At 48.3% G+C, this 24,800-nt stretch overlaps 1 protein-coding gene across 1 annotated transcript in view; it reads left to right on the plus strand.

The window, feature by feature from the left end:
- The window catches only part of LOC146189325 (heparan sulfate glucosamine 3-O-sulfotransferase 3A1-like), a 65,599-nt gene extending 51,067 nt beyond the window's left edge, over nucleotides 1–14,532 (plus strand). Inside the window, exons 3-4 of the mRNA XM_084604175.1 lie at nucleotides 12,289–12,520; nucleotides 13,615–14,532. Coding sequence (XP_084460301.1) covers nucleotides 12,289–12,520; nucleotides 13,615–14,001 — 619 coding nt within the window. The 3' untranslated portion in view covers nucleotides 14,002–14,532. The remainder of the gene's footprint in view (nucleotides 1–12,288; nucleotides 12,521–13,614) is intronic.
- Nucleotides 14,533–24,800: the final 10,268 nt, after the last annotated feature.

Below are 24,800 nucleotides of genomic sequence, written 5' to 3' on the forward strand. Positions count from 1 at the left end.
AAAAAAAAAAAAAATATGAGGGACTTTATCAACTAAAGTAGTGAAAGGCGAAAGCCTGAGTGCCGTATTCTGCCACGCAACTGGCACCATTTAGTAATTCATTAATTAGTTAGTCATTAAATTATTAATCATTGAGGTGACAATTGATTAATTACTTAATTGATTAGCCATGTATTTCGCTCCACATTCGGTTTAACAGCGTTGAACCCTTCTCATTTTTTTTTTTTTCGCGGACACTTCAGTCTGGTGTTTTTCAAGGATATATACCGGAGTGCGAGCGCGCGTTCTACCGCAGGCCCCAAATAAACGTTTTAACAATCCAATCAAGGCTATGTACAAAATTTGAATTGCCATTGTGTTGCAGAAAACAATTTTACTTATTTATTTATAGGTACTGCGATCTGGTACAGATCATAGCAGGGTGGGAAAAACAAAAGGAAATACAAGCATATAAACGCATGATTATATAAACAATGATTAAAATTGAGCTAATTAGTCTTTACTAATTAGCCATTTGTTGAGACAAACATACTGCAAATCAGGCCATGCGACTCAAAACAGCGCCCTCGGCTGATTTCACCAGGATATGACACACTATCTTCTTCAAAACCTTAATTGGACTTTGTTGAGACACACGGTATATATATATATATATATATATATATATATATATATATATATATATATATATATATAGGCGCAAAATGATAGGGAATTAGTTGGCCTCCCTTAGAGGTGAAAACTGGTAGTAGTACATTATGTGGAAGGTAAATTCCTAATGTATACTTCGAAAACAAAGGCCAATAAAATGTCTTCACCGAATAACTAAGCGCACTCACAGCTATAGCGTTTTGGCAACGCGGTCCTTTCTACAGGAATTCACCGGTTACGGCTGACAAGGCCAGAAGTAGCTCCTTCCTCAGATGACCGAGAAGGCTGACCTTATTTTTCAACCCTGTTCATGGTCGGTAGAGGGCGCCGAGCATGCATCGTTTAATATACACAGGCATTATACAAGTGCTTCTTCTATCTCGCTCGCACGGCAGCGGCCCGGACACTGCGCCCCTTGCTCTGGCAGCATAAGTGGTGCCCATGCCCATCTTGGCACCCATTTAAATGCAAAGTGCGCCAGCCGATCGCCTTTGAGCGCGGACGCCATTACGTGTTGACATAAACGGTAGCTCCATGCCCTTCGTCCCGTAAATACGCGTCTACAAGCAGCTTGTTTTGTTTTCGCTGAGAGTATACGTACAGGGTCGTCTACTCTTAGTGAAAACATGCGAACACGCAGCAGCTCTCTTCAAAGCGCCATCGCGACAGCGTCGGACGCAATCACGCTTTTCCCAATCGCAATCGCGCAATGGGACGCAATCAGTGACTCTATATTTTACTGTATATATAGTTTCGTCGCTTTTGTTCTTTTGCTCGCGTTACTTTTTTAAATTTCCTGATCAGTGTAAAAAAAATGAATATATAAATCAATGCCACCCATGCCTATCGTAATTCGCCACTTACATAGAGTGAGCGGTATTGCACTGTGCTTTCCGTTTTCGAAAATTTTGCACATGCTTCAGCAACTTCATAGCACGCAGTAATTACCCTGATTGAAATTTCCCGCGTGGAAGTTTTTTCGCCCCGTAGATCTTGTTAAAGTAAAGAATTAGAAGAGTGGGCTCACCGATGAAAGTAGTTTGAAATAGGCAACAGCCCTATACAGTAAAATGCAGCTCGCATTCCAAAACCTACGCCGAGGCTTTATAATCATGCCTCAGTCTCTGTTTTTTTCCTTCAGTTGCACTATACGTAACATATGCAGGAACAAGATTATAGTTCGTGTACATACAATGGCTACTAACAAAGCAGCCAGCTATTGGTGCATGCTGCGTTATCATCGGCGAATACATTGCACGCAGGTGGATATATAAAATAGCGTTTACCTTCACGATGATTCCAACACCGTGTCCACAATCCTCACAGCTGAAAGGAAGGCAGGGAGAAAAGACGCATCAGCATAGGTAACCGATCCGGGGAAAAATTGCTTTTACCTCATTCACCCTGAGTCTTGGAACATCAATTGCAATAGATGTGTTCAGCGGAAATTAACGACATAGTCATCGCACCGCAACATGATTATAATTGGGATTAATGCGCTACTTGCTATACAGGGGACAGGTGAAGGACAACTTACGACACAAGCGCTTGTACTGTGTGTTGTCCTTCACCTGTCCCCCGTCTAGCAAGTAGCGCATTAATCCCCATTATGATCAACCAACTGGCCCCTGCGTTAGCATTGTTGTTTTTCACAGCCCATGCGCCCCCATAAAAAAAATCCCCAAAGGCTTCACGATCCACAGTCCCGTTAGGTTCACAGAGGCTTGTTGGTTTGCATATAGTCCTGTGCGGCCGTGCCGCTACGAATGTGGCGCTGCATTCAGTTGTTTCATTGGCCATGACATGACTACAACTGTCTTGCGTTCGCATGACTGTCCTATATTTCCCAAGTATATACTTAAATAACAATTGGTATAGTAGTATTCAGTCAAGACATCGCACAAAATCGACTCCAAATGCAGCCAGTTCCGCGAAAATGCCCCATAAACTTTGCAAGTTCAACGGCTAGCATTTGGGGCCCAGCGCAAGCGAAACAAGAGTTATTCCTCTACGATCGCGTATAGCGTGCAATCAATAACAGCTCACGGATAAGAAATACATCGATCTCCGTGTGCCCTGTTCAAATAGGGCTGCATGCAAAAGCAGCGAACCGTATACAGCTCCGTCTGGGCACATGTTTTGTCTATTACTATGGACCTTGTACTTGGTAGACGCAAGCCGGCTGCGATCGTGCACAAAGTGCAGATAAGGCAACCGCCGGCTTCGCTGTTTACGAGCAACGCTTTCGTTACGAATGAACGCTGCAATTGAATTTGAGCATCGTACACGTTCTCGGAGTACTTTTGCACGCACACGCATGTATGCAAATGCGGATGGCATCGGAGAAAGCCGAGCGCTGTGTAGATATAGGTCGACGAGTGCGTGTACTTGCCAGTTGCCGAAGAAGAAAGTCCGCGAAGTCCGTTCGTTCGCGACAATCAATAAACTTGCGCATCGATGCATTCTCCGCGCCGTGCGGGCTAGCGTCGCGCAGTGCAAGAGTATATATAGTAGTAGGACGACGAAGGGGCATTCACGTAATGTGACGTCACGAGTCATCATTTGACATATTAAATGTCACATGACTTATCCCACATGCGCCTGTGGATTGCACGACAATTAGCATGCCACACTTAGTCATTGCCTTATGTGACTTTGATGTGTGATGACATCATTGGATCCGACCCAATGAGACGAGGAGATATTGGCGAGACGCGAGTACGCAAGCAGACTCTGCAAAGGGCGAAAAACTACACTGATCAGCAAAGTTGTGTACCGATGTTATTTAATTTTCCTTACTTTGCTGCACCCTTCCTGTCGCTCCCCTCTTTTATTTCCTCTCTGTCTTCTCGATATCAATTTATTTCCGCCACCGCCGCTAGATGCCTTTGCTTCTATTTCAGAAGCCGCGGCCGACAAAAAGATTTTCCTTCCTTTTTATAGGTAATAAAATAACCGCTTATAACTACTTTTACACAGTCAGAGCCAGTAAAAAAGATGCTTTGCTTCAGAGTCCAGACTTTAACTCTCTGGTTCAAGAAGCCGTCCAGCCATCACGGCCATGCACTTCTTTAATTCCCCCTCCCCCATTCCCCCTCGCCGCAAAATAAAGAAAACAAAGAAAAATAATAGTCGAGGAGATTTTTTTTTTTCATTCATCTCTCAAGAATGGGAACAAGAAAGGGTAAAAGGTACAGCAGGGATTTGAGGTCTAGACGGTGTGCGCGTGGCGACTTCGGTTACTTCACGTTTCCGATGTAGGTTTTGGCCCAGCTGCACTATTAGACGAAAAAAAATGGGCTAAAAAGTACATATGTGTCTGCTTCAAGCTAAGCGATATGGTAACATTTGCCTACGTGACTGCAACAGGTATAAAATACATTGCGTCAAAGCTGAGAATAGCCCGCGTTGATTTGCGCCGTGTTCATGCAAAGGGAAGGACCGCAGTGTTCCCTTTGCATGAGATAATTCGTCACCTCACGGCCCACAGTGCAATCACGTTTACCGTACCTCCCGGTAGCTCCGATTATAAAGCAAAGCGGGGTGTCATTCGTTAACCATGCGAGGCTGCTGTTGGAAAATGGTAAAAGTTATCGCACATCCTTCCAGGCTTATTTTTCCTTGATTGTATGCGATTACATGGGAAGGCACATATATGTGCGCACTTAATTATGGCACCGAAATTGCCTAAGGTAGTGCCCTCGCCTTTATTCTGAACCAAATAGCGACAGTTGTACCGCTAAAATAATATAGCGACAGCTAAACCGCATCTGCGCATACCTTGTATATATAGTGTGGCCACTCCCGGACTCTCCACGATCACGTGAACTCGTACGGGACGTTCTCATTGGCCATAAGAAGAGGCGAATACTAATATTGTCGTGTCCAAATGGTTCCGGAGGTGTGATGCCATTTAGAGCTTCGTGCTATAGGACACCCGATAATTGCGACGAAGAGCGACGGTGCTATGAACAGCGAGAACCTTCTTGGTGCAATGTCTGTAAAAATGGCCCCGTGTTGTCCGATCTGGAGAGCTTACTGCAGCGATGTATCTCTCTCTCTCCCTCTCTCTCTGTGCGCGGGGGGGGGGGGAAGGGGGGGGGGGAGTTCTGTAAGGAAAAGAAAGGTTCTGTAGGAGTCAGGCATCGGTATAGCACCGTAAGATTCCAGGAGAAAAGAAAGACAAAAAATATATACACTGGATAACTGCGAATCAAATTCTACCACCTGGGATTCTAAGACACGCACTGACGACATTTGAAGTTTAAGACTAGCGCTTAAGACGAGGACAAAGAAAAAGGGACACATGGATTCCAACCAACTAGCCCAGCTTTCTGCTTTGACTGCACTGACGACGCACAAAACGCGGCCGTTTGCCTTCGTTTCGCCTTCATCGAAATGCGGCGGGCTTCGATCCCTCGCTGCCTGGGACACCGCGGTGGGCCTACACTGGAGCAAACACGGCACATGGACGAGGGCTAAGCTCTCGTTCCATAGCCACCCCATACCCTCGTGTTCCCGGGCGCATGGTTATCGGCTTCTCACCGGTGGGTGGGGTACTTGGGGCACGTGCAGAACAGCACCCTTCGGCCGGCGTTTCTGAGTGCGTGTGGTGGCAGGGCAAGGGGGATGACTGCAGTGGAAGCCACTAAGCTTTATTGTATTGCGCGCATACATACACACTCGCTGCCCAGTCTTTAAGCGCCGATCGAGGCCGTCCATAAATCTCGGTGCCATTCGGCGATCCGCCGCCGTGTGATCAAGCGCCGCCTCGACCGTTATTACGCGAACGCACACCCACGGGCTCATTGTCGACAGTTGTATGCAGCGCTGCGGCGTTGTGAGGTCCAGGAGGTATAGACGCCACTCGCGTCGTTCAACAAGGCGCTGCTTAGCTGTCTCCTATCGTCTCGAACTGGCTAGCCTATTTCTATCTTTTCATACTGCGTAATAACTGTTATTATAGCTAAGAACACATTCACCCTTCGATGTCATGTTGGGACATATGGCCACTGAGGACCGCCAATGGTCGTGGTTAGCCCAAACCACCTGTCACTGCGCAAAGAAATGCGTCTGAAACACGGCAGCATGGTCATGGCAGAGGTGTATCCGAGACGGGGGGTTGTCGAATCGAGCCTGGTACGGGGTTGTCGAATCGAGCCTGGTACCTTGCGGTCAGCACGAAGAACCTTGCGGTCCGCTAAGCCTACTCATGTATATAGTTCGCTGCTGTCGTTGCCGAGGAAAAGTGCGAAAAGAATATTTCACGACTGCACTGCTGCAGCATGTGAAACAGACCCGAATCGGGTGCTTGGCACCTACTTCGCGGCTGCTGCGCGGAACTGAGTGTCCTGTCCAGATATAAACGCGCATACGTAAACTGCTCGTAAGCAACCCTCTCCGGCGCCGCGCGTCCTCACCTCTTCAAAAGTGCGTAGGACGGAAGGCTTTATGGGCGTTTCGTAGAGCTCGTTTCTGGCTTTGCCCACTGTATCGAGCCCAGAGTTGCGATGCTTCCGATGGCCTGATCTTTTTGTTTCTCCCGCCAACGTGTGGCGCGTCGTCCGGACGGCGGCACTGATCGAGATGGTAGCCGTAGTTGGGATCAGTGTTATACTGCCAGGGACGTGTTTGGTTCGTCAGGCTTCCGGAACGCTTTATATGTTATTGATTCCTTGCCTACAGATGGTAGGCTCGTTAACCTTTCTCTCCAATAAGGGACCAGGAGTTTCGGAGACGATCCATTTTTTTTCGGCGCCGTCGTTTTAGAAGTACGCGTCGCCGAACAGACGGTGCGCACCCACCTAGAGAGCAGACGACGCGACGAGGCGGCAACACGCTAATTATCGGTTCGCGGGGCGGGGCAATTAATTGCTGCAGCGGACCTAGAAGTCTTTTTTCTTTTCTTCCGTCGCTTCGATTTTGTTTGTTAGTTTAGCTTGCTTTCCTTATTGCTCGTTTGCTCGCAGCTCGTCCGGCGTAGGTCTAGCAGTGTATAAGTTCGGTCGCTGCGAGAAGGATCAAATGGTCAGGCGTGATCTGGCGTCCGGGTTCAGGACAGTGGCCGTTGGCTTATGTGCTTATGGACCAAGGCCATATGGTGGCTTCGCACTTTATCAAAGGAGCGGAGCATAATGGGGGGGGGGGGGGGGGGGGGGTTCCAGGGAAACTTTTCATCACTCCCACCTAATAGCCCAGTGCTTATGACTATGATTTTACCTGACCATTCTTAACAGGCTGCGCTCTTCTAAGAATCGTTTAATTACGGACAATCGTATACATCATAGGGCTATAACGTGGGCGCCTTTGCTGTCATAAGCGTGATAAGCGAAGCGAAGCTTGCCCCTGAAAGTTGGGTAAAATAGTTAGGGAATGGCCGCGGAAGAGGGCGGAGGAGGTTCTGGCCCAAGGCGTGACTGGGTTAAGTCAGTGCCACCGAACTGCTTCTGAATTTGACAAGTGTTCACTGTATCACTTGTGAGTGCCTGCTTCGTGTTTTTTCGTACATGTACGCGTGTGTACTCTAATCGGTGGTTAATTGTTCGTGGTTAATAGTGGCTCTTTGTTCGCTGTCCTCAGCATCTGTCCAAATAACTAGAGATTGATGAGAAAGGCCTGTGTGCTGCAATAAGCAAAGCCTGGCTTCATGATGATAGTGACTATACGATAGTGCGCGGCCGCGTACGTTTACGAGTGTCATTTACTTGATCGTCCTTGCCTGTTTAATTATAGTACTACTTTATCCTGCAATGACAAGACTAAGAACCAGCTCAGTCAAACTATTGCTCCAATCTTCTACTCAGCAGAGCCATGCGTGATCGAGCTAAGGAGACTTCTGCGTTTCGTTGTTGCCAGTAGGCCAACCCAGCGAGTTGCGGCGATATTTTTATTATTTTTTATGCATCCGAAGACCGCGCATACGTGTACTTTGGTTGTTGATGGTTTGTAGGAGTTGCGCGCAGGTTTAGTACCAGGTTAGCTTACATGGACTATATAGAATACTACCTTATATGTATCTGGAGCAGCATCGATCATAAGCCAAACGGGAGCGATCATTATATCGCAGCCGGCTTTGATAGCGGACCAGCTCAGGGCGTGTCACGCGTAGGACGGATACCATTGTGCTCTATTAGAGTTCGCGAGTGGCCAGCCGGGGAAGGGAGGCGCAAACGGCAGAGAATAAAGTGAGGCGATGAGCTCTCGCTTAGGACATTCCCAGGCGTGGCTGGCATGGCCCGGTCAGGCATGGCTGGAGAGTATTAAAGTGAATACCTTTGTCTGCGGCTGGACTCGAGTGAGAATACTGGCATATTGGGAGTAGTCGGGGCCAAGCGTTGAAAAACAGGTTGAAGTGCGCGTGGAATTTCAGAGCTATGAGCTGCTGATTACCCTCTAAAGAGAGGTAACAGCTAAAGAGAGGGTAGCACCCTTTGTGCAGGACACAACTAATAAGCAGACATTTGTCTAGCAGCAGACCGTAAGTGAGCTAATGATGACATTCGAAAAGGCGCTACTCCCACCTTCCTCCCTTCCCTTACGGCGCGGTCGAGGTGTCCGCAGCAAGCAAGTGAGACAGTTACCGCGCCTTTTCCCTTCCTATGAATCAACCAATCAATCAATCAATCAATCAATCAATTAGATTGTTTCTGCGCATCGTGTCCGATGTTCGAGTGGACTGGCCGCGTGCACTGTAATGCTATTTAAGCGCGCCTTTGGATCTACCGACAGTGTCCGGCTATGTTCATTGCTCGTTCAACAAATAAAGGAAATCCCTGTTTGCGTTAATAGGTACCAGTGTGCACGACTGGATAATATTTTGAACAGAATGTTCTCTCACGTTTATTTGACCATATAGTACGATGTATGTGACGTGGCCCCTCCTTGACGCCAGCCCAACTATACGCCGAAGAGAAAACTAACTCGAAAGAGCTAACATATGCAGCTCTTTAGTACTAACACAGTCTCTAGCGTGGCGCCTTAAGTCATCTCAGAGTTCAGCATATACAAACGGCTTTGACAGTGCCATTTTTCTTTCGACTGTGTGGAGCGGATTTACGACAATGTGGGGAGGGAGGTTGATGTCTGAAGTCCCCATAACGCTCGTGCCTTTTTTCTGCGGTTTGTGTGACGTCACAAGACCACATAACGTGGCCGAATTGGCAGGAGCATGTCCCATTGGGTTGTACTTTTGAGATGGGAATCGAAGGTCGCGATAGAGAACAGCACGCGGCCTCTTGTCGAGTTGGAGACATTGTGACGAAGCCAAGGAACGCGAGTGATTCTTGAGTATCCGTGTCACGGGGTCGTGTGTATGCTAAAGAAAGAAACGCTGCCGTTTGGAGTGCTCAGTACGCGGAGTTTTAACCCTGGCGTATAAAGAAAGCGAGTGGCTTTCGTTGTGCGCGCCAGCAATACCGTCCGTTCGTCGGCCCCGAAAGGCTGGAAAGCCGCCAGTTCTCCGATTGATGATCGCGATAGCCCGACCCGACACATATATAGCTACTCGATCCTGCGCCGCCGACTGCTATTCTTTGCACAAGCTGAAAGGAGCTGAAGAACAAATTCGATTAGGCCTGCATCGAAGCATTATTCTTAAAGAACACATCGCAACGAGCAAAGGACGAGCGAGTATACTGGAAAAGCGCTATCGACTGCTTGATTTATTGGAGCAACAAATTTCCCGACAACCAAGTGAGCATATTCGCAAATAAAACGTTCCTATAAGCGAGTTTCGTAAAGGTATGAGACTGAGAACACGTGAGAACTCCTCATACAAAGTCTCATCATCGAACCATTGCACTACGCCAAACTGAGTGCAGCGAAACGCCCACTTTTGCATCCTCTTTACAGGTCCTTGTCCAGAGAAGCATAAGTTTTGTACAAACACAGAAAAAAATAAACGAATAAACAATGAAAAAATAAATAAAAAAAAAGGAATGAAAAGAAGCGTAGCTCATTCACAAGAATTGTGACACATTCATAAGCGCCCAATCGGTTATCATTCAGTCCCGCGAAATCTCGTATCTCGACGAAGCTTGCCTACCCTTGTCATGCTGCGCTGTGTTTCTAAGAGTGCCGCACTAACTAGCTCAGCTTTTCGTGTTATCGACGCATTACCACCGTGGTCTGACGACTACGGTGCTACATTCGCTAAAAGCGGATGTTCTCTGAGCTAGAAAGAGGATTAAAAAAAATGATATGCAGGAATCGGCATTATCAGTGTCTTTCACAAGAAAATTAACTGCTGCGGTGCTAAAAGTTTATTTATTATTATTTTCCGTTCACGTGCTAATGCTAGTCGTGTAATCCTTTCCGACCTTCTCGTCGCGGGGTTGAAATGACTGGATAAAAAATGACCCGTCTTCAAATCTGATTATTCTCGGCGATAATTACGTTTGTCGCTGCAAAGAAGCGAGGTCAGCTCGAAATGCTTCGACGTGTCCGCCCCTCAACAGTGCGTCCTCACTCGGTGTGGGCAAATACCGAGGCAAAGAATTTCGCGAACAAAGTTTGTAGCACAGAGCTGAACGCATCCAAAAACACGTCAGTGAAGCTGGTAGACGCACGCCTACATAAAAATTAAGAAGATGTAATTCTAATTTTACCTTGTTACAAGCTGAAGAAGTATTAGAGAACGAATAGCTGTACTGTGGACCAGTAGAGCAAAGACCAAAAACAAAAAAAAAAGAAAAGGAAAATAATAAATACTGCCCTAATCTGCCATTTAAAAGCGTGCATATTCGACACGCAATTAAGATGAAAGTGTGTGTGGGGGGGGGGGGGGGGGGGGGGCACTACGTACACTTCATTTCCTTGAAAGCGGTGGCAGTCCGTCCTTTTCGGCAAGGGCGCCACGAATTTGGATTGACTGGCGCTAATATCTTTAAATTCGATTTCCGATCGACGACTGATGCCTCTTTTACGGCGGGGCAAAGTAACCACAAAGGGGAAAATGGAATTAAGGACTAATTGCATGGAGTTGTCCTCGCAGCACAATGATTACAGTTTCTCGCGCAGCGCGGACAAAGACCGGACAGGTGACGAGGAATGCGGTGCACTTGTCCCGTGTCCTCGTATTATACCTGTCATGCGTCGAGAAAACGCACACGTGCTTCAGGCGGTATTATAAAAATTATGGAACTCCCGATCTTTGTTCTCTGCACATTTGTCGCAGGACGTGTCACTCTACCGGTTTTACAGAACGGCACACTTTCTATACCCGAACGCCAAGGAAAGCTGGTCAGTACACGAGCAATATTCGAGCACTACCTATTCTCAAGACGGCGTTCCAACAAGCGCTTCCGTGATATCGCAACCACGCAAGCGCCAGCAGCCCCAGTCTGTGCCATCCGAGAAAGACAAGATACAGCAACCTCTCCTTCTCTTCATCTCTCGAACTTTTTTTTTATTATTATTTATTTTTGCGGTCCAAGAAGTGAACACTCTGCAAGGCCCCAGGAGCTATTATATACCTCCACCCGAAGCGGAGCCCGCGGCTCGAGTCTGGGGCCCGTCTTTCAACACGCCGCGTTGTCGGCACCGCCAGTGTTGCGGGACTGTGGATAGCTATACGCTCTGGGCTGTGGATGTTATTGTATACACACACATGGTCCAACCGGCCGTCGGAGCTTTATGGGCCCTCGCAGCCGCGCAGAGGAGACGCCTGCGCGACTGGCTGGGGCGCTTCCGAGATGGATACGCCAGCGCTTCTTCCGCCATTAGCACCGTTAAATATAGGCCGCGAGCGTGGTTTGATCGTCGCTTGTTTTTCGGCGCCTCAGGATTCACCTTTTGCTCACGACGTGCGACGATCCAGCCATTATAGGAGGAAGTCGCCATATCGTTCTTTGGGAGGTTTGGATATTTGCCATGTGTTTGCTTCGGTGGGTCCCGGAAGAGGATATGGTGGCGACTTAGATCAAAACGACCCGTCACGGGCTTGTTGAAGGGCTGCAGACAGGTTTTGTTTTACTCCTTACACGTCCATCGCTTGACGTCTTTTTTGGCAAATGCAGCCTCTACTCAAGCTGCGCGAGCTGATTACGCATGCACCCATGGAGGAAGGAAACAACTTAGGAGAGGCCCTTGCCATTCCCAATGCATCGGAGAAAGTGTGGCGGAAGTGACGTCAAAATTTAGGGTTAGCCAAGTCGGACCATTGCTATGAAAACTCGGGCCACTAGCAAGAGCGTTGCCAAGGGCCCTAGATACGTGAGCGTCGCGGAGAAAGAAAATGCAGAGGGTAAAGGGAGAGGAGAGACGTTGCAGCGTCCGGTCGCAGCGCGTCCGCGCCGGCTTCAAAAAAAATGACGTCAGGGCCTCTCCTAACTTCTTTCCTTTCTCCATGCATGCAACCCTGCTGACTGCCTTGAACACCCGCTAGCCAACTGAAAGCTCCAGCATGCTAGAATAAAGGGTTATTTGCCAGTCCTATACGTCTTGCGGCATGCATGGCTCAAGAATATATCGCGCCACTCGAAACGCGCTAAATGCGGTCACTTTAGAATGAAGCCTACCATGTAGAAGAAAGGATTGAGTTTTTCCAGCACTCTTCAATGCGAAGAGCAGTGGGGTTACACCAAAATTACAGATGGTACGCGTTCTAAAAAAAACATCCTCTATTTATTTATTTTCCAGTTCCCAGATGCCGGAGAGCGTTCGGGGCCAGCTGACGATGGAGAAGACTCCCAGCTACATGGTACGCGAGCGTGTTCCGGCGCGGGTGCGTGCCATGTCCCCTTCGGTGAAGCTGGTGCTGGTGCTGCGGGACCCGACGACGCGCGCTGTCTCAGACTACACGCAGGCGGCCGCCAAGGGACGCGCCAGGCGGTCCTTCCTCCACTCGGTCACCGACAACAGCACCGGCATGGTGCGTGCAGTCCTCTGGGCTCGCTTAGAGCCGCCAACAACCTCCCCTCTCCATCCATCCCTGCAGGATCGAAAGAGACAAACTTTCTGCGTCGCCACCACTAGAGACCTTCGAGAAAACATTTTGTTGTAGGGAGATCACTGATGTACACAGATTAGGGGTCTGCAATCACAGTCATCAAAGTATGAAACACGAAACTGAATGTAGAGGATTAAGCAGCTTCTAATGCTATAGCACTGCCAACACACAATGTAATTAGGTGTCCCTGTCATTTTTTTTAACTTTTCCTGTAAACAGTAATGACCTGGGTCTAAAGGGAGCGTTCAATATTTAATAATGTCCTGCCTGTCAACAGTCGAATTCTGAGATCATGTTCTACACCTTATCCAGGATTTTACAGGGAGAAAACAGCGGATAGCAACGAGGAACACCTAATGAGCAGCTCGTTCTCCTTAGTATATTATTTTGAGATCTGTGCTTCAAAGCATGCTTTTCGTCAGGAATCGTTATCTGATGTACTGTATATGGTGCATAATGTGAGCCGAGGCGGTCGTGTATACAATCTCAGAAACCCTAAACTGATCCACCACTAAAAAATAATCATCTTAGTACTCTTTTTACTCCCTTCCGAGCTAAGAACGCTAGATGCAGCTCTACCAACCCCGAACCATAAAGTCATCAAGAACGTGGCCCACTGAAAACATTCTCCAGGCACCCTCACCGTCATAAAGCTGATGCACTGATATCGAATTCGGAAAATTCTCTCTCTTTTTTTTCTTTTCGGGAAATTTGGGGCTGAAATGGAACGAAAGGATAATTTTTGTGGAGTTTTCAGGAAAGAACGAAAACTGTTCCCCGTCCCAAGCTGACGATATATGTTATGTTATGTTCAAGCTGCAGAACGGGAGAAGGGCTAGAAATGTGCATTTTCGAGTCAAATTTATACAATTTCCGATTACTTCGTAGAAAATCACTGAGGTAAACGAAATAAACGAAAGGGGGGGGGGGGGGGGGCATTGCAACGGGCTACTAATAGAATCCAGACACCGGAGGCAATAAGCTAATGTTAATAAATGTCCCACTCTCCGTCGCAGGTGGACCGCAGTAAGCCCCTGGTTCGCGTGGGGCTGTACGATGAGCACGTGTCCCGCTGGCTGGAGCACTTCCCTCTCTCCAGCTTCCACTTCGTCAGCGGAGAGCGGCTGGTTGCGCAGCCCGAACAGGAGCTGGCCTCCTTGCAGCGGTTCCTGGGCCTAAGGCCGCCCTGGGTGGGCGCCCGACAGCTGGTCTTCAATAGCACCAAGGGATTCCCCTGTCTGCTGCGGGAGCCGGGCGCCGCTCCACACTGCCTGGACCCGTCCAAGGGGCGGCCCCACCCCAGGCTCGAACCGTCACTCGAGCGCAAGCTCAGAGAGTTCTACGCGCCCCACAACCGGCGCCTGTACCGAATTATCGGCAGAGACCTCGGCTGGCCACCCTGAAGAGGTGCTTAACTACGCTTCATATGTGTCACTCTGAAAAGCCCTTTAACTGGTTCAACAACTATCACTTCCAGTAGCTCGGACGTGTCCTTGTGCTCCTGTTTCTGGTAGAATCTACCTGGTGCAGTCTAGTGGACTGTGGTTTACGAACAGGCAACCTACGTGAACCGACACAGCGCAAGAGAGGACACACATGATGTGGATTGTGCATCCCAGGAGTAGAATGGAGGCGTCCTTCCAACCGAGTAGTCATCTACCGAAGAACTGCACTGACCTCTCCGTCTCCTTAATTTTTCTAGAGAATAAGGTGCGAAAATGTATTGCACCTGCGAAAGCCTCCAAGCCTCTTCAAGAGCTGCCCGCAAATCTGCCCCTGCCAAAGTCCATAAGACTGCCGGAATCGTGGAGTGTCAAACAGCGTGCCCGCGTGCTATGGCCTCGACGCGGCATAATAAACTGAGGAGCCTCGAACAGAATGTGTGCGAGATTTCATCTTTTCTAAGGGAATAAGCGGCTATCATCGAGAGCCCTCATCTGCTTCGATGCTGACGTTCATTCGCAGTTACTCCATTTGGGTGAAGCTGCCCGAAGGTCACAAATAAATCTAATTCTTCTGGACCGCGCACAGCGTCAATGCGGAGTTCTACTGATTATGCCGAATCCGCAGAATTCACATTCTAAATGAAACAAATCGCATATTTTCAGCATGGCCTAGAATCGCGCACTGAAATCGCACCATAGCAGACGGTCGCGCGTCGCCAAAACAAGTACCTCGAGTGATTGCATTCCGGTAGCGAAAGCATGTGCACATATTGCATATTCTGGGCATATTCCTATGAATGTTGAGCAGAAAATACAGCAATAGCAAAACATAGCCCAAAAGTCTTGTGCAATGTGCGGTTAACGTATTCGGAGGAACATCCCGCGAAAAAAAAACAACACATTTTCATTATTTTAACAATCCAAGAAATCTTCACTCATGGTGCAACAGTTCAGTTTTGGTGTCGTTAAACCAAGTTGTTCAATGCATGTAGCCGTATTGCCTCGAACGGCGACATAATATGAGCTTAGGGTCTTGATCGATCTTGAAAGGATTCCTCCGCTCGACGGCTGCCGGCCTTTTAATTGCGGTTTGGAGCTCCAGTCACGTGGAGCTCCAGACGATCCCCAAAATGGCCTGTTGTGGCATGTAATGGTGAAGTGATGACCCGGCAGCTGCGAAATTCCCTGTTGTGGCATGCCTGCTCAGTAAAAATAATAAAACAAAAAATTGGAATCAACTGGAGTCTTAACTAGTACCAATGAGACGCAATGGGTTCCAGTTGGAATTCACATTCCGACTGAAACCCATTGGAGAGTCAAGTTGGAAGTCGCATTCCAAACGGGTAGTACAGCGGGAATTACCATTCCAAGTGGATTGCCCAGTTGCTTCCATTTGGAATTATCATTCAAGTTCGTTCCCATTCGATAGGCCAATTGGACGAAATTGCTATTTGCGCAACGTCTGTAGACGTTGAACTGTCCTCGAAGCAAGTTTCCAGAGCGTTAGTCATTGGCGGTATCTATCGCATTAATCGGTTATTTATGCTCCAAGTGGATACTCATTTGGACACGTATTTGCCAGTGGTGCGCCCAATGGTCGTATCCATTGCATGCGATGGGTCTTGCCAGCTGAATTAATGGGTCTGTCAGTGCATGCATGTGAACATTCGCATATTTCACAAAGAAAGCACATTGTATTCATAATAACAGCTATCGGCATCTTAGCCTACTAAACCACATTCATCATCTATACTATCGCTGTGAACGAAATTGAATGAAATAACTGCACTCCATTGTTAAGAGTAACTGGCCCCAGCATGAGTGTAGGATGAGTGGTGTATATAACCAGGAACAGAAGCATGTATATAACCAGGAACAGAAGCAACCAGGAGCAGAAGCATGGCTGCATATCCTGCATATATTATCTGTTACTGTTTGACTGCATATTGTGCATCTTGCGAGATGTATGCCTGTGCTTCTTAATTTCTATCATGTAATTATCAGTTTTCAGATGACTGGTAAACGTGTAAATTGGCAGCCAATTTTCCATTTGCCCAGATTGGTATGTCCCGTCGGATCCCTTTGGTACGTACAATTGAACTCATTACTCGAAATAGGTCTCATCCATTTTGTGTCCAAAAACACTATTGGTTGCAGTTGGAAATTTCTTGTTCCAATATTTTTACCCCGCCGGGGTGGCGCAGTGGTTACGGCGTTCGACAACTGTTCCCAAGGATGCGGGATTGAACCCCGGCCTCGGCGGCCGCTTTTTGATGGAGGCGAAAAGCAAGGCGCCCGTGTGCTGTGCGATGTCAGTGCACGTTAAAGAACCCCAGGTGGTCGAAATTTCCGGAGTTCTCCACTACGGCGTCTCACATAGCCTGAGTCACTTTGGGACGTTAAACCCCATAAACCAATATTTTTTGCGATTAAGTGTTGAGGAGCCCTGGCCTGCTGAGAAGGAGCAAAGGGGTGCTGTCAGCACCATTCAAGATTCTGGCCGCTATCCCCCCGCTGGCCAATGGAAGCTGTATCCTTGAGTTTCGGCATCCCGAACTCGTGCCGCGGGGGCTGCGTGGTGATCGTCATGCTCAGCTACCGCAGAAACCCTATCACTGAACCTGGCAGGGGCTTGCAGAGCTCGCACACATTTTAACTTGACGAACAGTTCTTGTAGCAGTTGTCGATTTGGATCTAAATCCGCGGCCTTTCCATTTATTCTCGCCTCTGATGACGGCACATAGCCACAGTGGGAGATCTTCCCTGGTTTGGTGCAGCAATTATAGTCCCCCAAAGGTGAGTTAATTTTTATCTAAAATTAGTCAGTGTACACGACATAAGCTATCCAACGATATTACTGCTGCAGGGTAAAGTTCAGTATTCGATAACAATTAAATGAGATACTAATTAATTACAATTATTAATTAGCAAAAAGGTCATTTAGTCATACGGCCATAAACGCGGTTAATAATGGTCATGCACCAGCTCAACGTAAGCCACTATACTCAGACCTGGCGCTAGACAATAAAGACTGCGCGTCACCGCCGCTCAAGTCCGGCCGTAGCTCAGCTTGAAGGTCATCCGCACGTTTGCAAGCGTACTCCTGTGTTTTAGATCTATGACGAATTATATCACACTAAAACGCAGTAGCGTACGCCTCCATATGCGGACATTCCCACCATGCCTTGATGGAAGATTATATGGGGAGTAAAGGCAGAAGAAAGAGGGGCCATAGTGGAGGGCAGCGGAATAATGTTGACCCCCACTGGGGGCAAAGGTTTGGTGAGGCTGTAATTTGCGACGCTGCTAATATAACTTGAAAATAATTAGGATTCGTTGCCCATTAGTTAGCGCGCGTTTAGGCGTGACCACTGGATGTCTTACTGCACATTATAGTCTTTGATGAATCTAATTGTACCGTTGCTAAAATGAAAGCATGCAGCGTGTAAGCTGCGGGCGCATGCAAACCGCATTCCTGTGAATCTAAATTATGTATAGATTTTGTGTGTGCATTCGAAGCAGTTCTACTTGCGACAATCACAACTACAGCATAACTTCGCTGTGTCTGCCGCTAGTTGTTGTTGAGAAACCTTTATTTCCACCGAGAAGAAGCTCCGTTTCGGACTCCCCGGCACGCAGGCCTGATGGAGCCGTACTCAGGAGCCTCGCGAACTAAGGTCTGGTGAATATACATTGTTGCTTCACGGCCTCAGCCGCCAGGCGGATGGCTTGCTGCTGCTGAGCGAGGTCCTCGCTTCGCAGCAGGGTCTCCCAGGCGTCTCTATCTATATTTTCTTTAGCTCCTGGGCTGTTGTTACATTCCCAAATAATATGATCTAGAGTGCCCCATCTCCCACATGTTATGCAATGTAGATCCTTTTCATCTTTTGAAATTGTTGCATATACCCAAAAGGGACTAATATGATTGCCCCCTTGTAGCCTCCTCCATGCAATTGCCTCCCCGTTTCCGAGGGAACGGTCTGGCGGCGGATAGACCCTTCTGCTTAGTTTATAGTGCTCTGTAACCTCTTTATACGAGATTAGGCTATCTTTTACATCCATGCAAGAGGGCTGCTCGGCAGCCGCCCGGTGATAGAGAGCTCGGGCAAACTCGTGAACAGCCTCATTCCCTGCGATGGATTCATGTGCTGGTATCCATATAATTTCCACGTTGCGCTCAAGCGGCCTCGATTCGAGGACTCGTTTAGCTTCTTCTGATATTCTTCCCTTCCCAAAATTTCTGACCGCATTTTTGCTATCGCATATATTATGAATTTAGCCTTGGTACCGACACAAGCGAGCGCTACTGCCAATTCCTCCGCCGCGTTGGCGTCTCTCGTGCGACTTGAAGCCGATACTACAGGTGCTCCTGTTCCGTCGACTACTGCGGATACGGCTGCTCCTTGCCGTCCAAATGCAGCATCTACGTAGGCCACTTGTTCTGCTGGTTGTTCTCCCATTCTTTTCTCGTAGGCTCTGGCTCTATGCCCGCGCCTCTCTTTGTTATATTCGGGGTGCATATTTTTTGGCATAGGCGGGACGCTTATCCTGGCTCTTATCTCTTCCGGGATATCCACTGTCTTATGGGCAGTGTATCCCGGTTTGATGTCTATCCATTCTAGTATTTTTCTTCCTGTTTCAGATTGGCTAAGTCGCTCCAGCTGATCTATTCTAACTCCCTCAGCTAGCTCGGCCCCATCTGTTGTGGATACCCATTTTCTCAAGACGTTCCGTTGATGTGGATATGGGAAGTCCCAGAGCCCTCTTGGCACATTTCCTCAGTATCCTGTCTAGTTTATCTATGTTCTCTTTGTTCATATTTAAGTACGGCGTTGCATAGCAGATTCTGCTTGTTATGTACGCCTGTGATATTCTTAGGAGGCTTCTCTCCTTTAGGCCTCTCCCTTTTACTGCTATCCTTCTGAATATGCCTTGCACTTGATCCGCATATGTTGCTAATTTCTTTATGGTATTGGTATTGTTGCCTTTATGATTGATAACCATACCCAGGACCCTCATCTCTTCGACCTGCGGCACCTCTAGGCCCTCTACTACCACTTTGATGTTTATTGGCTTTTTGTCTCTGCTGTTGGTGTTGTACCTAAAGAGCTCCGACTTCTGCGGTGAGCATGTTAGTCCTCTGTCGGCAGCATACTTCACCACGGCGTCTGCAGCTCTCTGCAGGCTCCACTCAATTTCTGCATCACTTCCATTGTTCATACAGATGTTAATATCGTCAGCATACATGCTGAACTTTATTCCAGAGATCTCATTCAGCTTAGCTGGGAGGCCTCTCATTGCTATGTTGAATAGAAATGGAGATAACACGGCACCTTGAGGGGTTCCTTTGCTTCCTAGCCTTATGCTGGGAGACTCTGCGTCCTGAAATTTAATCACCGCCCTTCTGCCCTGAAGAAAGTTCTTAATAATTGTATGTTCTTTTGCCTACGTTTACCTCCTCAAGACCTTTTAGTACCGCGTCATGTCTGATATTATCGAAGGCCTTCGCGAGGTCTAGGCCTAGGATCACCTTAGTGTCTAGCCCTTTCTTGTCTATGATATCATGTCTTAGTCTGAGCATTATGTCCTGCGTGCTGAGCTTAGGTCTGAACCCTACCATCTCATGCGGCCATAGGTTTTCATCCTCCATGTATTTTGTTAATCTCGCTTGCACTACGTGTTCCATGAGCTTCCCCACACACGATGTCAGAGAGATTGGTCTTAGGTTTTCTAACTTTGGTTCTTTCCCCGGCTTAGGAATGAGAATCACTTCTGCCTTTTTCCATTCGTTCGCTAATTTACTTTCTTTCCATACTTTGTTTATGTATCGTGTGATTGCTTCCACCGATCCTTCATCTAGATTTCTAAGCATGACATTTGATATCTTATCTGGTCCAGAGGCCGAGCGTGTTCTTAACCCCGCAATAGCTGCTCTGACTTCTGCTACCGTGATATCTGCATCTAGTTTGCCATTCTCTGGACCCCCATATTCCGCTTGTTTAATTTCTGTTGTTTCTCCTATGTATATTTCTTTGAGTCTCTCCATTAGTTCCTTATCCGTCCCATGGAAAGCGTGTCTCGCCTTCGCTTGGTTGATGCTAGCTGTCTGTTTTGATTTGTTCGGGTCTAGGAGGTGCCTCAGTAGGTTCCACGTTTTGGCTAAGCTCATATTCCTATCCATTTCGTCACACGTGCTGCACCAGTTTTGCTCGTTAAGTTTTATCGCGTAGGTTTCCATGTCTTTCATATGCCTGGCTAGCGTTTTTCTTAGGTTTCTGTTCCATTTTTGGGATTTCAATTTTTTTCCAAGTCTCTCCTTCTCCTTCCACATACTCATTAGTTTGCTGTCCATTATTTCGGGCGTGTCTTCCCCTTCGGCAGCCATTTCCGCGCTCTTAGCATCCTCTCTAAGCTGTTTAGCCCAGGTATTTATATCCTCAATTTCTTCAATTCCATGGTCTCCCCGAATTGCTCGGAATTTATCCCACTCCGTTATTTTGGTCTTTTTGATCTTCCTCAGTTTCACCCCTTCTCCCACTTTGGTGGCTATTATGTTGTGATCACTGCGCAGGTTCTCCATGGTGTTGATCCACTCGACTTTACTAGCATTTTTACTGAAAGTGAGGTCTGGTGCCGTGTCTCTGGTTACACTGCCGCCGACTCTAGTGGGCGCACACGGGTCTTTGGGACTCTTCCAGGATAAGTCTACCTTTTAGGTCCTGCCTTACATACCCCCACTCCTGATGCGCCGCATTAAAGTCTCCCACTATCACCAGCGGGTTCAACCCGGCCAATTTGATGGCTTTCTTGAATATCGTTCCGAATTTGGTTTTCTTTTGTCTTGGGCTGCTATAAATGTTAAGCAAAAAGATACTTTTTGCTTTCTTCCGCCCTGTTATCATTTCTACCAAGACTGCTTCTATGCTTCCAGTGCTAACATCGTGCTCTAAGGTTGCTATGTTTCTCTTGACCAGCGTGGCCACCCTGCATTTTTCTCCCAGATTGCTGCAAAAACTTTGGTATCCGGTCAATTTGACTTGATAACCTCCGGTCTCCTGCAGTGCTATAGCAATCGGTTTGTCGTCTAGATTTTCTAGGTGCTGCTGCAGTAGTGCCCTTTTGCGTCGGTACCCCCGGCAATTCCATTGCCATATGGTAGCGTTCTCTTTCTTATTTCGGTTCGTGTCCATTGTTGGAGTATACTATTTGTTCTAGTTTCGTCATCCTATCAGCGATGCCGCTTAGCGCCACAAGGATTTGGTCTATCGACCCCTTTATGTCGCCCAAGGCGTTAAACCTGTTATTAATTTCTTGCATTTGTGCATCTATTCGTCCCTCTAGCTGTGTAAACCGCGTGCTTAGTTCTTCTACTCGCGTTTCTAGCTTTTCAATTTTGCTGCCGAATCTGCTTGTTAGTTTCCTTTCGAGTACCAAGAGAGGGTCTGACTCGCCCGCCTTCCGTTTTACTGGTGGGGGTTTAGTTACCTCCGCGTCCATTTTTTCTTCCCCATTTTCTGTTACCTGTTTCGCCTCTGCTGGTTTTTGTATTACCGCAACGTGAACAGGAGGCGTTTCTGGTCTAGATCTGTTATTGGTAAGTTCTGCCATCATTTTTCTTAGCTCTGCAATTTCTGATCCTTGCCTTTTTATATCGGCTTCCTGTTTTTCTATTTTTGTTTTTAGCTCTGCGTTTTCTTTTTTTAGCGCTATAGTTTCTGGGCTAGCCTGGGAGGCCTTGCTCGCGTAGCTTACCGCTGCCGTTTGGTGCCCCGTCTTGGGTAGTCGCAAGTCCTCCCTGGAGGGTAGGCACGGGAACTCCTTGTCGTCCGCAAGTACCACACTCGGCCGGGGGTTGGGTTTCCCGGAGTTGGGTCTCCTTCCAGATGCAGGCCCTCCTTTGGGCCCACTCTTGGGTAGCGTAGCCTCGCCTTTTTCATCTTCCAGTCTGTTCGTCGGCACGAATGGCTTCCTGTATATTTTTCTGCACTTTCTGTCGCCCAGCATGTGGTCTCCCCCGCATAGTTGGCATACGGGGGTACACGTGTGTCCTTGCTCCGGGTCTTCTTTCCCACAGCCACGACACTTTATTTTCGTCGGGTCCGGGCATACGTCGGCTCGGTGTCCGAGTCGGCCACACGTCACACACACCTCCAGCTTCTTCTTGTATCTCCAGCATCTTTTAAATGATCCCAAGCACTTTACCATGTCAGGCACCTCGCTCCCCTCGAATAGAATCAGTAGCGAGCCGGAGTCCCCGAGTCTCCGTGCGCCTAATATCGGTGGGTTAGCGTCGCAATCCAGCGTCTCTCTGATCAGTTCCATGCTCATGGTCATGGGAATTCCGTGGATGACTCCTTTTCCGGCGTCTTCCGGCATCGGTGCATGGTTGTTCACCTCCACGGTCTTCCCTCTGATCACCAGTTTCTTGGCTCCTTGGTACTTCACTGCCCTTTCCTCGTTTGCTGACGCTACGAGGATGGTTTGTTGTGTCATATTAATTGAGACCACGTCCTCTCTCATGAGTACCTTGAGGTCGACTCCAGCTTCTTGCGCTAGCGCGCCAGCAACTTCCGCTTCTTCTATGTTTCCCCAATTCGCCGTAATGCCGCCCCTCGGTCTGAGGAGCAGCTTTATAGCGCCGCTTGGTAGATTAATCATTTTCCTCTCCACCGCTCTCTTCGCCAGCCTTTTTCCCAGTTTGGGCTTGAACTTGCCTTGACTCGTTAGCCCTTGCGTTCCATCTTCCTCCGACACGTATCTTTTGCCTTCACGTCGAAACCAGCCGGTTTGAAAGACCGGCTTATCAGCCTCATCTTCTGGCGCCGTCATATCGACGCATTCCAGTTCTTGTTCCTTTTCTTCTGTGACCATCTTGGCCGGTCTCGGCGTCTAACGCGCGTCGGGTAGCCCCGACCACGTTGCGACGTTAGGCCTAGCGCTAGGCTTAGCGCTCGGCTCCCACGAGGCGACTCAAGGGTGGCGATAAAATCCAAAAATTGGGCCTACCGTTGAAAAACCGGTATTTCACAGAAGCTCCGTAGCCCAGGCAATCGCCTTGCAAAGTCTGAGCGCCGCACGGCAGCTGCGTCCCTGTCTGTTGACTGCGTCGTGGTCAGACCCATGCAGAGCACGTCCGCCGGCGTCCGATCGCAGCACTCAAGTCCCGTCTGCCGCTAGAGCTGCCAGCGCGTGACAACATTATGATCGACTATTTTGTCGCACAAAATAAGCGTCGAAGATGCAGAAAAGCGTCTATATCCTAGAGTCTATATCCCACGCTCAGCTCCTGACTATTATCGTAATTTCCATTGCCAAAAGAATGTTCACCGGTATTGGGCGCCCCGCCGGGATGGTGCAGTGGTAAGATGTCTGACTAGAGAGAGAGAGAGAGAGAGAGAAAACCTTTATTACACGTAGGAATTCGGGGCACGCAGGTCCCTGGGTCGCCGCACGACTCCACAGAAATTCAAATGTTTATGTCCCTGAGGATCATAACACTGGCAGCTCGGCCGGTGGCGATGGTCTTGCACGGCCGGGTCCTCCGAACGCAGCAGGGTCTCCCAGTCCTCCCAGGCATGGCTCCCAGGCCTTCAGTTGCTCTAGGCCCCGCGGGGGAGGGTCCGCCGGGCAGAAGGAGAGGATGTGGATTGAAGAGGCAAAGGGTACAAGCAGGAGTATGGAAGGAGGGATGGTAGTGGGAAAGGGTAAGGGGTGATGGAAGAGTGTGTTTGCAGTCTGCGCCATAGTGGAGCTTCGTGTTTATTGTCTAGAGAGGGGGGGGGGGGGTTGAGCTGGCGCGAGGCTCTGTAGGCCTGCGTCAGCTTGCTGAACGAGTGCATGCGCTTCTTCGTAAATCCCGGATTAGAGGCCGCCTAAGCTCGGTTTAAAGAACCTCGAGCTATAAGGTTGGCAGCCTCGTTGCCTCGTTTCCGGGCTTCCCGTAGTGCGCAGGCCTCCATATCAGCGTTTCGATGGAGGCGAAACGAAGATGCGTCCATGTGCTGTGCGATGTCAGCGCTCATTAAAGATCCCCAGGTGGTCGAAATTACTCTCCGTAGCCCTCCACTGCGGCTCCTCTTTCTCTCTTTACACTTTAACTCCCACCTCCCTCTCTTCCCTTACGGCGCGGTTCAGGTTTCCACAGGAACTAGTGTGACAGATACAGCGCCTTTCCCTTCCTGTGAAACAACCAACTAACCAACCAACCGGTATTGGGCGAATGCACCACTGGAAATATATGCACTTTTGTGGCGCCATCTTTTGGAATTGGGGCAATCATTCATCTGCTGTTTCTCCGCAATCTATCACGTATGCATATGACAGTGTTCAATAGATATAGAAAGTTTCAAGTAGTGGTATCGCGTGAAGTGCAGTGGGCTAGCCGCCTAACTGCAACGCTGAACAAGCAGCGTGGTTATATCATGGCGCAGAAGAGTAGCTCTGCATGCGCGCTCAACGTTAACTTTCAATAAACCGGATCGCTTAGTTTACGGCGAACTCGACACTGCGCAACCTGGCGCGCAGAAACGACCTTGAACATGGCGCGCTAGCAGCGACGACCATTGCTGGTAGTAGTTGTACTATAGTATAGTTGCACCATGCATGTTGTACCGTTGCGTCCATCAGAGCACATCAGAATCATTCGCTTGTTAGGGCTTAAATTTCGCACATAGGGGGTAGTGATAATTTTCCGCTTACAGTATATATTAGGTGAGCGCCTGCCTTATTTACCCAAATAAATCATTAAGTCATCACTG

The sequence above is a fragment of the Amblyomma maculatum genome, chromosome 5 (assembly GCF_055883805.1).
Source record: "Amblyomma maculatum isolate TAMU_Amacu chromosome 5, ASM5588380v1, whole genome shotgun sequence".
NCBI lineage: Eukaryota > Metazoa > Arthropoda > Arachnida > Ixodida > Ixodidae > Amblyomma > Amblyomma maculatum.